The 13,896-nt window shown below is 37.5% G+C and overlaps 2 protein-coding genes across 2 annotated transcripts; both read left to right on the top strand.

Annotated features, from left to right (window-relative positions):
- Positions 1 to 4,840: 4,840 nt before the first annotated feature.
- Positions 4,841 to 5,227, top strand: LOC104906903 (uncharacterized). Its single transcript, XM_010695732.1, has one exon. The coding sequence runs from the start codon at positions 4,841 to 4,843 to the stop codon at positions 5,225 to 5,227; it is 387 nt and encodes a 128-aa protein (XP_010694034.1).
- A 7,487-nt stretch (positions 5,228 to 12,714) lies between these two features.
- LOC104906902 (uncharacterized) lies at positions 12,715 to 13,395 on the top strand. The gene has a single exon (XM_010695730.2). The coding sequence runs from the start codon at positions 12,715 to 12,717 to the stop codon at positions 13,393 to 13,395; it is 681 nt and encodes a 226-aa protein (XP_010694032.2).
- Positions 13,396 to 13,896: the final 501 nt, after the last annotated feature.

The raw sequence follows: 13,896 nt of genomic DNA, 5'->3' as shown, positions 1-13,896 counted from the left end.
AAAATTAAAAAAAAACACAAAAAAATACATACATTGCCGGCAAGAATGTGAGAGTGCACCGGCGAGTGTGCGGCGAGTCAACACCGGCGGCGTGAATGAGGGAAAGCACCGGTGACGTGAAGTTACCCTTTGACCCGTCCTTCCAGTAAACCAAGTCCCTAACTATTGGATCCTCGCGTAATCCGTGGGCTTGGATTGATGTGAAATGAAGTGAGCGCCGAGAACCGGTGGAGCCCAGGCGGCGACAATGAGATAGAGAGAACCGGTGCAACGAGTTGGCACCGGCGACGAGAATGCGAGAGAGAGAACCGGTGCAGCAAGTCGGCACCGTCGAGAGTGACGACCAAGAATGAGAGGGGAGGGGGGAGAGAGAGAGTGTGTGTGTGTGTGTGTGAGAGTGGGGTGCGCTGGCGAAGTTATGGAGCGCCGATGAGTGTGAGCGAGAGTAAGGGTGTGTCGCAAAAGAGAGAGAGAGAGTTTGTATTGATTTAGGGCTCGAAAAAAAAAAGCCGTTGAGAATTATGCTAAATAATGGGCCAAGTAATTTGCGTCGGACAGGTCAGAGGGCCCGACGCATATTACCTTTGTGTGTCGCACCCAGCCCCTAGTGCGACGCACATTGGCCTCACTTTCTCCTCAGGATACGAGCAATGTGCGTCGCACTAGGGGCTGGGTGCGACGCACAAAGGTAATCTGCGTCGCACATTCAGAGGGTGTGACGCATATTGCTCGTATCCTGATATGGTTGTTGATGTTTTGCGTCGAACTCTCTTTGTCATGCGACGCAAATAGGTTTTTTGCGTCACTTCCGTTTCTGTGCAACGCAAATCAGGGGACACAAATCGTTGTTTTTCTACTAGTGTTTGTTCCTCTATAACGGGCCACGTCAGCCTATTTTGTAGCATAATCCCCCTTCTTCCTCAACTGCCAAAACAAAGATATGGATTTCTTCTTGACTTGGTCACGCTTCTCAGTGGCCCAACTGTTATACTCTTCAAATTTAAATCAAGCCCACATTGCCGCCAAAACTCCAAATCCTGGGCCCAACCATCATCATCCACATTTTGGAGCCTCATTGCTTGTTCTTCATCTAATGAGATCACATTTATTAAAAAAAAAATATGATCAAATTAGATTTATAAAGGTATGTCCACATTAAAAGTGATTAAACAATAAGTTCTCTATATAACAAACTAACAAGCATAATTCCGAATAATGCTAACCTCAAACAATGATGTGTTTTGTAAACCATTTTTTGGACGGTTTTCTTTAAAAACTTTTGACTAATTCATATGGCCGAACAATAAAAAACGTGTTTTTAAATGGCTTTTTTTACTAGCACAAAACGTCAGTTTTTCAATTATAAGAAAAAAGCTAGTTGTACTAGAGTTTTTTTATTTGTTTTTGGCTTTTATGAGTTTATCAATATCGATTAAACATGTATTATTATTATTATTATTATGACAATCGTAATAAGATTTTGTTAATAATAAAATCAACCATAGTAATTATAGCAATTAAAATGTTGGTTATATTTATAAGAAATTAGTGTCGTGATAATTTTCAAGGATATATCATATATCTAAGAAACAATTTATCGAATTTGTTAAGCTAAAGGGTTAGCTAGTGAACGTCACGAATTAATTTGGTCTAGAAAAATTGTGATGTTTTACAAAACAAAACAAAAGTTTCTTTAACTCTATCGGATGATAAATAAGTATAATATATTTTTTTTGCCTTAGTTATAATGAGGCGAAAAATGGGATACACGGAAATGAACGAAGCGTGATCTCAGTGGTCGATGATATACTTATTCTAAGAAGCATGTGGTGAGAGCCCTCATCTCCGAACTAAGAGATTCTATCCTTAAATTATAGAATAATTATGATGGTTTCTACTTTTTGGTAAAGTTTGAATAGATAGAGTTTGCTTATAAATTTAAAAACTCAAAATCCTCTACATCTCCTTTCACCTTACAAGAATTTACATACCTATTTTGGACTACCAAATTTCATATCAAATGAAATGATATCATTAGTTTGACAATATATTATAGGAAAATTGGAATCTACTAATCCCACCTTTGTCGCTTCTTCTGAAAACAATCCAACCTTTTCGAAATCTGGGAACAATCCCATATTGTACCCCCATTCTTCTTAAAACGTGCTTTTTATTTCCAGGTAACCTGAAGAAAAGGTTAATCCTTTTCCTTTCCCTCCCTTTTCTCACTTAACTCTGTCTTCCTCAAGGAGTTAACTCCGTAGCTCCTTGAACTAAAAAAATTCGAAAGAAAAATTGAGGGAAATACGTACTAAAATCGTCCAAGGTTGGATTTTTTTTCAGAAGAATTGCGGCATTTCGGTGTGTTTGAGGTAAGTTTGTGAACCCTAATTTCTCTGTGTTGAATTAGTGAACCCTAATTTGCGAAAAAACCCCTTTTTGATTATTAGATTGTTATGGAAAGTGTTAGTCTTAAACTATGTCATAGGGGTTCATTTAAGAAAAGGAAAAATGATGTTTGAGTGTATATGGGTGGTATATGTGGGACATTTGTAGTTGACCCTGTTATGTTGGTTTTATCTAAAAGAATTATTTGCTAAATGTGGTGCATATACCGATTTGTACAAGATTTATTATTTGATGTCAGGTCTTGATTTTGTGTCTGGATTAAGGAGTGTGTATAGGTGAGCTTGTTTTGAAAAGTAGATGCATTGACTTGTATGTTGTTCATGATGGGAATGAACTTGGCTTTTTAACCCCAGTCCAACACTCACAAACTAGATCAACAACCCAGCCCATGACTAGTCTAGTTGCCAAACAAACTGAGCCCAAAAGGCCCAAAAAACTGACTTCAAGAAGGTCAGCAGTATCAACCCAAGAATCTTGTTTGATATCAGACAAGATGCTTGAACTGGTCCCTAAGAATAATGTCTCTGCATAGTTCCCCACCCCTACACCCGAAAAGCATATAAAAAAACCACATCAGCATCTAAATCTTGCAGTCAACCTTGTAACCCCGCCCTTTCCAGCATCTAAATCTTGCAGTCAACCTTGTAACCCCGCCTTTTCCAACCATGAAACTGAAGAGTACAATGAAAATGTGTATGAGTATGAGGATGGTGATTGTGTAGATGAGGATGGAGAACCTGATGAAGAAGAAGATCTGGAATATTTGTGAGAGCCTCTGGTTCCAAATGGGCTTGATACAAGTGATGATGAACAGAGGTTAGTTAGGGATAGAGTAAAAGGTTTTAATTATGGTATTATAGAACTTGCACATAAACTGCAAGTAGAGGCTGCTCAGGGGAAACTTGCTGCACAAAGGAGGGAAGAAGGGTCAACTTTAGATGTTAGGCGGGAGGGGAACAATGTTTCTGAGTATGAGGACTCTGAGGAAGAAATACATACACCTCCACCAAGTGATGATGATGAATCTTTGGCAGAAAGAAGAGCTAAAAGAGGATTGTTAGTAGGGAAGGATACGGATTTTGCTAAGTTCCAATGGCAAGTAGGACAGAGGTTTACTTCCAGGGCATAATTTAAGCAAGTTGTAGCTAAGTTTGCTATTTTTCAAGGGCGAAATTTATGTATTATTGCTGGTAATTTAAAAAGGCAGCAAAGAATTGGTGTGAAGTGTAGTCAGGGGTGCCCTTTTTGGTTATATGCTTCCTGGGATTCCAGGAGAGGGTATTTTATGGTCAAGAGAGTGATGAAAGAGCACACATGCCTTAGGAACATGGAGAAGAACAAACAGCTTAAATCTACATGGTTGGCTGATCAACTGTTAGATGTATTCAAGGCCAGACCTCATTGGCCTGCTAAGGAAATAGTAGAAACTGTTAGGAGAGCATATAGAGTGATAGTGAAGAAGGATTTTGCATATAAAGTTAAGTATTATGCACACAGGAAGTTGCATGGATCTATGAGAGATCACTATGGGAAGGTTGGGAGGTATCTTGAAGCAATAAAGAAGGCTTCTCCGCACACTAATGTGGATTTAGTGACTTACAGAAACAATAACAAAGGCCCCCTTATTTTTAAGAGATTGTATCTATGCTTTGATGATGTTAGAAAGGGCTGGAAGGAAGGTTGTAGGAATATAATCTGTGTGGATGCTTGCTTCTTGAAAACATTTGGGGGGGGCAACTGATGTCAGCTATGGGTAGAGATAACAATGATCAGATGTACCCCATTGCATGGGCTTTGGTGGAAAGAAAAAACAATGATTCATGGGAGTGGTTTATGTTAAACCTGAAGAAGAGCTTGAACCTTGGTGGTGGTGCTGGATACGTAATTGTGTCATATGAACATCTGGTATGCATTTAGTTATCACTTGCATTTCAATACTTTTTGTGTGTTGCACTTAGTAATTAGTGATTGAATTATGCAAATTTTACAGTCCATTTTAAGGGGGGTGGCAGAGGTACTTCCAAGTGCTGAGCACAAGCATTGTGTAAGGCATATATTTGCACACTGGCACAAGAATTACAAAGGAGATGATTACAAATTGATGTTTGGAACTATGCTAAGGCATACAGTGAAGCAGACTACTATGATGCTTTAGATGTGCTAGCAAAAGCTGATCCACTTGCTACTGATGCATTCAAATCATACAACCCTGATGTCAACTGTAGAGCATTCTTGAAGACAGAGGTGCCTTCTGATGTTATTACAAGCAATATGGCAGAGCCATTCAATGGATACATAATCATGCAAGGGCAAAACACTTGATTTATATGTTAGAAGATATCAGGGCAGCCCTTATGAAGAGACTAGTTATAAAGAGGGAAGAAATGCTGAAATGGACAACAACTTTATGCCCTAGGATAGATAGAAATTGATGAAGGAGAAAGAGGAAGCTGCAAAATGTGATGTAATCCCATTTACACAGAGTTTGTTCCAGGTTAGTTATTACTTGGACACTCTGATAGTTGAGTTGATTGGGAGGAATTGCACATGTAGAAAGTGGGATATGACTGGCCTCCCCTGCTGCGATGCTATTGCAACAATCTTCTTCATTCACAAAAATGTTGAAGATTATGTTCATCCATCTTACGACAAAGAGGCTTACATCAAAGCTTATGTAGGCTTTATCCCACCAATAGAGGGTGAAAGGCACTGGCCTAGAATTGAATTTGATGTTGACCCACCACCAATAAAAGTGGGGCCAGAAAGACCAAGGAAAACAGGAGGAAAGACCCTTTTCAAGATCTCAAAAGACCAATGAAGCTCACTAAGCATGGCATGGAGATGACTTGCAATTTGTGCAAGTGTAAAGGCCATAACAAAATAGGTTGCCCCTCCCCTGCAGCTGCTGCAATCACTTCACAGGAACCTCCTGCCAAGAAACCAAGAGGCAGGCCTAGAGCTACCCATACCATCACATGACAAGAACAACAATCAGCTACTACTCACTACACAGCTACTGCCGAACCCTCTAGACTGGGAAGAGGGGGAAGAGTGGTCAGCAGAAGTGGTTCTAGCACCAGTGTAAGGGGAGGAAGAGGTGGCAGGACTAGGAGGGTAGCTGTAAGGGGAGGAAGAAATGGAGGCATGGATAGGGAAGCAAACAAAAGTGGAGAAAGAGGTGGTGGCAGAAGAGGATCTAGGGGTGGCAGAAGGGGATCTAGGGGTGGCAGAGCTCAACTACCTCAAGGAGTTGGTGTTTTAGTCACTGATGATGGAAGTAGTATGACTAATGTAAGTGTTTTATGTAAGTGTTTTATGTTATCTTAGGTTAATTATAGGATTGTGGTGCATATACTGATTTGTACAAGCACACCTCAAGCTGATTTTTGTTGTATAATGCAGGTTCCAGGAAGCAGTGGTCCTCAAGATGTTACTGCCTTCACCAACACTTACTCTTTCACATTCAGTAAAGGATCAACAAGCCATAACTGTTAGCAGGGGATTATGGTCAATGTAGTAGTGTTCTTTACTTAGTTATATGGCCAAATTTAGGTGATTGAACAATGTAGTGTGCTTTACTTAGTTATATGCCCTAATTTAGGCACAACAATGTTTATGTATGTGTTGGTTTGCTACTATTATTGTAAGGTTGAATACTTAATTTTGTTGCTATAAATGACAAAAATCAAGATCTATTATGTCAATTATATCATATAACTACTTTAACACAAGGGGCCAGTTTTTGTGCAATTGTAAAGCAACAAATAGAACACCAGCAAAGCACATCACTTCAATAGTTGATCATATTAATAGAGGAGTGCAAATTTTTATATATCCGCTAAAATGTAGCATTCAACACCAAAAAAACTACTCTACTACTGCATCTAATACCCACTGATCTTTGCCATAATGAGGTATACATCATCATCTAATTAACCACTGATTTTTTGCACTAATCATACACTATCCCCACAACATAAACCCACCAACCTAAACCAAAATATCAAAAAAAAAAAAAACAACATTTTCCCCACCACAACAATCCTACTTGAATAGCAAGACTAAAGTAAAAAAAAGCCCAGGAAAAGACCAAAGTGAGCATCAGCTTCTTGTCAGTGTTGCTCTCTTTCATCTCATACAATGTTTCTGTTGTGGCTATCCTCATTTATTCAACCTCATCCACTAGTTTCTCTTTTTTGGCCTTCAACCTTTTCACCTTCTCTCTAAGCTCCTCCTTTTCATCTCATACAGTGTTTCTGTTGTGGCTATCCCCATTTCTTCAACCTCATTCAGTAATTCTAGTATCCCTCTCCAGCACCATCATTTGAACATCATCATTCATCTCATCAACCCATTTGAAAAACCCGCAATTCCTCTACTCCTACAAATTAAATTAATCAGTTTCAAAACCAAAAAAGGATCAATTTTGAAAAAAAAGAGGAATTACTTTCGGGCCAGTAGGAACACCCCCAAAAGCGCTTCCCTTTTGTCGGACCATCGAACTTCACCGTCCTCAAAGGGGCAATTTCATTGTGGTAGCAAAGCATTTGGAAAGACACGCAATTTGACCTTCTAAACCTTGATGATGGTTTAGAACCAATGGAGTTGTGACTCACCATTGGAGAATAGAGAGAGAGATTCAAAGCAGAAGAGAGAGAGAGAGATTCAGAGAAATTCAAAGCAGAAGAGAGAGAGAGATTCATAGAAATTCAAAGCAGAAGAGAGAGAGAGAGAGAGAGAGAGAGAGAGAGAGAGAGAGAGAGAGAGAGAGAGAGAGAGAGATGAAGAAAATAAGGGGGGGGGGGGGGTTGGGAATTTAAAGAAGTAATGGAGCAGGTGGATTTATGGGAGTAATTGCTCCCTCAACGGTCAGTAAGTAGTTAATGGAGGATTACCTGCTAAGAGGGAGGTTAACCTGCTATGAGGGGGGGGTCACTTTGTTTTTCCGGTTATTAAATGAAAAAGGCACGTTTTCAGAAGATGGAGGTACAAGATGGGATTGTTCCCAGATTTCGAAAAGGTTGAATTGTTTTCAAAAGAAGTGGCAAAGGTGGGATTATTAGATTTCATTTTTCCTATATTATATGGTGGCCTTCAGCTTTTGATTTTCTATAAACATAACTTAATGAGGGAGGAATGGGTAACAATATATTATTCTCTCCCGCCTCCATATGGTCAGTTCTAGATAGAAACCATCTAACTTGGGTGAGTTTTACTAGTAGGCCATTTCAGATATTTATTTATTTATTCTTCTGTGCGGGGACCTACCTCCAGTGACAATTTTAGTGTCAAATAAACCACTTGGTTAGCACATAATATCAACACATCTCAAAATAATGGGTCTTTCTCTTGGATTTAAAAAATTGATGTCCCACCCAAGTTACAAATTTTTCTGTGGCAAATTTATATCAAAGTGTCAGAGTCCGCAATATTCTCCATGTTCCACCCACGAAGAGACCATATATCATCTTTTCTTTTTTGCAATAAAACTCGGCAAATGTGGAACATGTTTGCGCGACGACTATGGCTGCTTATGAATCAATCAAATCAACCTCTTCTTACGCTCCTTGGCTCACTGAAAAAGGATAATGTAAAATTTTCAAAATTGTGCTTCCTGTTGCGAAACATTTGGAAAAAGAAATGAATGACATCATTTTTAATCATCAAAGCCTAAACTATCATTAGATTTTCCACCAAACAAAGTTCCTTTACACAAAATGGTCGATCTACATCATTTTTAATCATCAAAGCCTAAACTATCATCATATTTTCCACCAAACAAAGTTCCTTTACACAAAATGGTCGATTTGAACCACTATGGGCCATCGTGACTCCACAAGTTCTCCTTTTTCATCCACCAACACTCCCTCCCATGATATCACTCCTCAACATCCGCAGTTTATCAATGTTTCATGGTCCCCACCACCTCCTTCTACATTCAATCTCAACTTGGACGGCTCAGTTAAAACTCTTCAGCTTCAGCCGGGGTAAATATTTGCGACTCACAAGACACTCTAATTAAAGCTTGTGCTTACAACCTAAGAAACTCTCAAGTTTATGTTGCCGAAGCAACATCACTCCATAAATTGTCCTCTTAGCTATCAAAGAAGGAATTACTTTCCCTCTATATTGAAGGTGATAATCTACTAGTTATTAATGTCATTCTGGAAAATAGGCACCTCCATAACAAATTGCCAACATCATCATAGATATCCAGAATCTTTTTTCTTCATTCACTAAATGGAGCATCATACACATCTACAGAGAGGCGAATAAAGTGGCCGATTGGATTGCTAACATCGGTCAATTAGTAGATTCTCCCTTTTCATTGACAATTGTACAACTTCAGATTGACATTCTATCCTTATAAACGATGTATTAGAAGTTGCTCTCGTGCGGAGGGTCTCATAATATTTTTATTCTTAATGACTTGTATATAAAAAAATTTCAAATACGTATTGAATTTTTTTCGTCTCACTTTTCATGAAATGAATTGAGCTACTACTTCTAGTTACTACTATAGACAAGTCAGTTTGGTTGATAACCAGTTGGTAAACTACAAACTAATAGCCAACTTAAATTGAATAAACTGAACTGATATGACACATAACTGAAAAGTGAAATAATTCAAATCCAATTGCTTTAATGTGAACTATAACTTTACTTATTTGAAACTGAATTGAAGCACAAACCAAATACAAACGGAATTGAAACTAACTGCTTAAAAGTTACTCTAAGCTGAATTGAATTAAACTGAATTGAATCAATTGAAAGCTGTTATAAACTGTTTTGAACTGAATTGAACTAAACCAAAACTACAATGAAGTAAACGAATAATCACTTTAAAATGTTTTCAACTGAAATAAATAATAACATAACTTAGTTATTTTACTACATCATTACTGAATAATAAAACAAAGCCTTAGTTTACAAAATCCATATATTGAATGTTAAGTCAATTTTGAAATTGTAATGAGATTAGAGATAATAACTAACGTCTAACGTAATACGATAAATGCAATATATTGATCTTTAGATATGTCTCTTGATGGTATTGCTGGTTCGACAAGATTAACTGGAATGATAACAAGTTCAACCAAGTTCAAATTTTCCGGCACGACGAAGCACTGGACTTGAAACATGACACAAAGTAGAAAAAGGACGCATATGTTATAATCGACACCGATGTTTTACCTGAGTTGATGCGATTTTTTTGTACGGAACTGAAATTAACCAAAACCAAACTAAAATTAATTGTTTGAAATGATAGTAATAGGTAGAAGCCAATTGTGTCCAAGCACAACTGTATGGGTCAAACCAAAAGACAAATGTAACTGAACTGACCTAAATTAGAAGTTGAATTAATTGAAGCAGATTGAAACTGAAACAAAAAAAAAATAAACTGAATCAATTTAGTTTGGAAAAAATAACTAAAATCAACTAAACTAAAATCAACCAAACTGTTTAGTTCAAACCACAACTGAACCATGTAATCGAATTGATACCTCTAGCACTAGGAAGTGAGAACCACCATTGCAAATTGCAAAAGTGTAAATGCTCAATTGGAAACTAGCTAAGACATGGAATTTAAGTTAGTTTTGATGTAAACTGTCAATAACACATTGGGAAACTAGGTAAATGCTCAATGGAGTTTATAAGTTGCTTGAGCATGTTTGTAGTGGTAAGTGGGTATGGTTTTCTATTTGGTTGTGGTCTTGGAGTTATTATGGAAAAAGGAGTAGGAATCATAGGTACCATATTTTAATGTCTGGGTTTGAGAGATATATTTATGAAGTTTTTGAGAGAATCTGAAGAATTTGCAGCTTTATTGTTGGCTTTAAAATTTGGAAGTCCTTTCTTGAATTTGTCCCACATTTTACCTTAAATTTAGGAGGAAATTCACGGAATCTTTGGAGAGTTAGACCTTGTAAAAGTGTGGGGGATGGTAAAGTGTTGGGGCATAAGCGGACTGCGAAAAGTCAAGAGTTCAATCCAGTTCAGTCCAAAATTGTGACTGGGCTGATAAATATTTGGACCGGACTCGTATTCAATTTTTTGACTCCAAATATTTTTCAGACTAGATTTGGACTCACCCATTTTGGAGTCCAATAAGTCCAATCCAATCCAAAAATTATTTTAGCATACAATATATAATATATTCAGTCCAAACTCCAAACAATTGGACTGAAAAGATATTCATTGAGTTTTTCTTTGGAAATTTTGGACTTTTTAACATTTTTGCTCTAAATTTTTTACATGAGCTAGAAATTGCACTTACCTTCCAAAAATCCAAAGCGAGAAGTGAATATTGAAAAGACAAAAGTTACTTTAACCCGTTTGGCTCATTTTGTATTCTGCAATTTGCATTTTTTAAGACTTTAAGATGTGTGTAATTTACTTTACGAAATGGATGTAATAAGTCCAACTTTTCGAACTTCAATGATTCATATAAAAATAAATCACCACAAGGATTTAAAGAAAGTGGTATATATTGAGAGCAAAAGTTTGCTGATAGCTGGTCAAATATTCCATAAAATACCCTTTTCGATTGATGGCTAACTATTTAGCACATAGATGTCGATAGTCGGTGTTATGGAAAACAAATAACCGAGTACTTATTATATTATACATACCAACAATAGTTGGTATCATTGGGAGTTAATTTTAGCATCATTCCTCATCATACATAGAATATACTCCCTCTGCTTCATTTTCATTAACTCACTCTACTTTGGAGGAGAACCAAGGAGTAAGTACAAAAGTATGAGAGAGAAACTGAAAAGTGAGAGAGAGAAACAAAAGAATGAGTTAAAATATTAAAAAGTGAATGACATGGGTGGAAAAGGAGGAGAAAGTAGATGTGATATGTTACCAAAAAAAAAAAGCAACAGTGTGTAGATTAAAAAGAAACGGAGGGAGTGGCGATAAGAATTTAGGGTCAAATGAAAAGATTCTTAAAATGAGAACGAGAAGAAGGATTTTTTTTGCATATTTTTTGTAAGAAATGTGTAAAATGTTTGAACTAAATATGCAACTTCTTTATCATCTTCCTTTTTTAACATAATATGCATCTTTTTATTTTTGAACGAGAAATTTCATTAATTGAAGGCCAAAAGGCATCTATAATAGGTATTAAAGAAAAACAAAATTCAATCAAACAAGGGTACATCAAATTCATCTTCCAAGAAACTACAATGAACCAGATCGAGCAATACAACGCATCCCCCTTGTATTTGGGGAATCCAACAGCTATTGATGAGGAAGTCTATCATTATGACATAGTTTGGGAAGAACATATGATCTAGCCATGTTGGCGGCATCCGAGATTCCAATACCTTCATGTTTAGTGTCGAACTTCAAACAATGAGAACAATTTCTCCCACTTGAAGACAAAAGAACCATACTCACAAGTCCCATAGGGAAGGAGATCTTGACAACATAGACTAAAAACCCCATAACAGGGTTTGAGAAAATCTCATAAAGAGAGACTATTTTATTTAACAAAAACAAAAAATAAATGAACATAAAACTGAAAATAAAAGGAAAAAGGGGGCTTACCATGGATTGAATCATCCATGGCAGTCCCTAATTGATGAAAAAAGGTAGGAGAGACTAGGATTTGAGAGAGAAAAGAGGGATAAGGGCGACTATGCATCTTATTTTTCAATGCATATTTAGCTCATAAATATATGCAAATTCAGTTCAAACAATTTCGCAGAGAGAATATTTATAGTACACCTGGGTGTACCATGCTCATAGTACACCCAAGACTATTTTCTCCAAATGAGCAAAATGAACAAATGAGCAAATGAGCAAACATTTCTACTCATTTAAGAAAATAAGCAAACACTTTTATTACAAAATGAGCAAAATGAGCAAATGAGTAAATGAGCAAAATGTCCATATGAGCAAATTTGGTGTCAAATGAGCATCTTAAGTTCTAATTTATTACAAAAATACCCATGGTTGTACCATGCTCATGGTACACCCGGGTGTACCATGAGTGAACTCTTTCGCAGATTAACCATTCTCATTTGAAGAAACTTTTTATTGGATTTTTCCACTTGGAATAAGATTATATGTTTAAATCACAACCTAATTAAGAGCATAGTGAACCCTAAAGAAGAACTTGTAAATTTAGTCAAATTATGAGAAGATTCATACTTATTTTGTTAAGAAATTGTCATTACTATATTGTATACTTGTATGTATTTGGAGAAATGATAGAAATCTAACAGTACATAACAAATAGTGTTTGTGTGTAATAAGATAGCGTGTGTATTAAACAACCTAGTTAACGAAAAAATGCCCCCAAACGCTCCCAACATCCCCCCTCCCCCTGGGGAGAATGATCCCCTTCCTCGTTTCGCAAAAAAGCCTAAACGAAAAATCACCAATCTAATCTTCAACCATGAATCAACAAAGGATAATAGTGTAGTGGAGTCTCCGGCCATGGTTACCCAGATTCCACCTAAACCAATCTCTTTCCGCGACATGGTTACTTCTAGTCAGATGCAAGGATTCATCACTCCAGCCATGAATTTTGAAGATGATGATGCCGATCTGTCTGATGATGATGAACTTTCAGAAGGCATGATTGATGACCCTAACTGCCCTATCATACTTCTGTCTAAGAAGGAAAAAAAAAGACTCTGTCACCCATGGAAACATGCCTTAATCATTAAGATGTTTAATGGCAAAATTGGTTATATGTCCTTGATCAAACGATTGAAAAAGAAATGGGAATTGAAGGGAGGCCTCACTCTCACGGACATAGGGCATGATTATTTCATTGCTCGTTTTTCACTTTTGGATGATTACAACCATGTACTCACACAGGGACCCTGGATGTTTGATGACAACTATCTAACCATACGGAAATGGATCCCTAATTTTTTCCCAGATGACACACCCATGCGCTTCTTAACTGCATGGGTTCGTATCCCACACCTCTCCGTGGAATATTTTGACAAGGAGTTTCTTTAACGTCTGGGAAGCAAGATTGGCAAGGTCACTCGTATTGAGCATAATACTGCTTTAGCCCAGCGAGTACAATTCACGCGATTGAGTGTGGAACTGGACCTTACTAAACCTCTTTTATCCAAATTCTGGTTAAGAGGAAGAGTGTGGAAAATTCAGTATGAAAGCCTTCGCATGATTTGCTTTAAGTGTGGCAAATTTGGCCATCAGGAGGATAAGTGTGTAGAGGGGGGACATCTCCACTCCCAAGAACCCACTGACATGAATGTGGAACCTGTCAATCAAACTCAGGATAACCATAATCAGTTGAATTCCACTCTGGAAAATGACTTTGGATCGTGGATGATGGTCAAAAAACCTCCTCCACGTCGTCGGCCATCACGGGGAGAAAAAAACCCACCGGTTAACCCCCGGACTAAGACGGGACGGGATTCTACCACCATGGTCAATACGGAAATTCAAACAAAACCGATGGGCGGTTCGAGATTTGAAATTTTGGAAGACGTT

The sequence above is a fragment of the Beta vulgaris genome, chromosome 3 (genome assembly GCF_026745355.1).
Source record: "Beta vulgaris subsp. vulgaris cultivar EL10 chromosome 3, EL10.2, whole genome shotgun sequence".
Classification (NCBI taxonomy): domain Eukaryota; kingdom Viridiplantae; phylum Streptophyta; class Magnoliopsida; order Caryophyllales; family Amaranthaceae; genus Beta; species Beta vulgaris.
The sequence above is the reverse complement of the archived record's forward strand: the minus strand, read 5'-3'. Positions and strand labels throughout refer to the sequence as shown.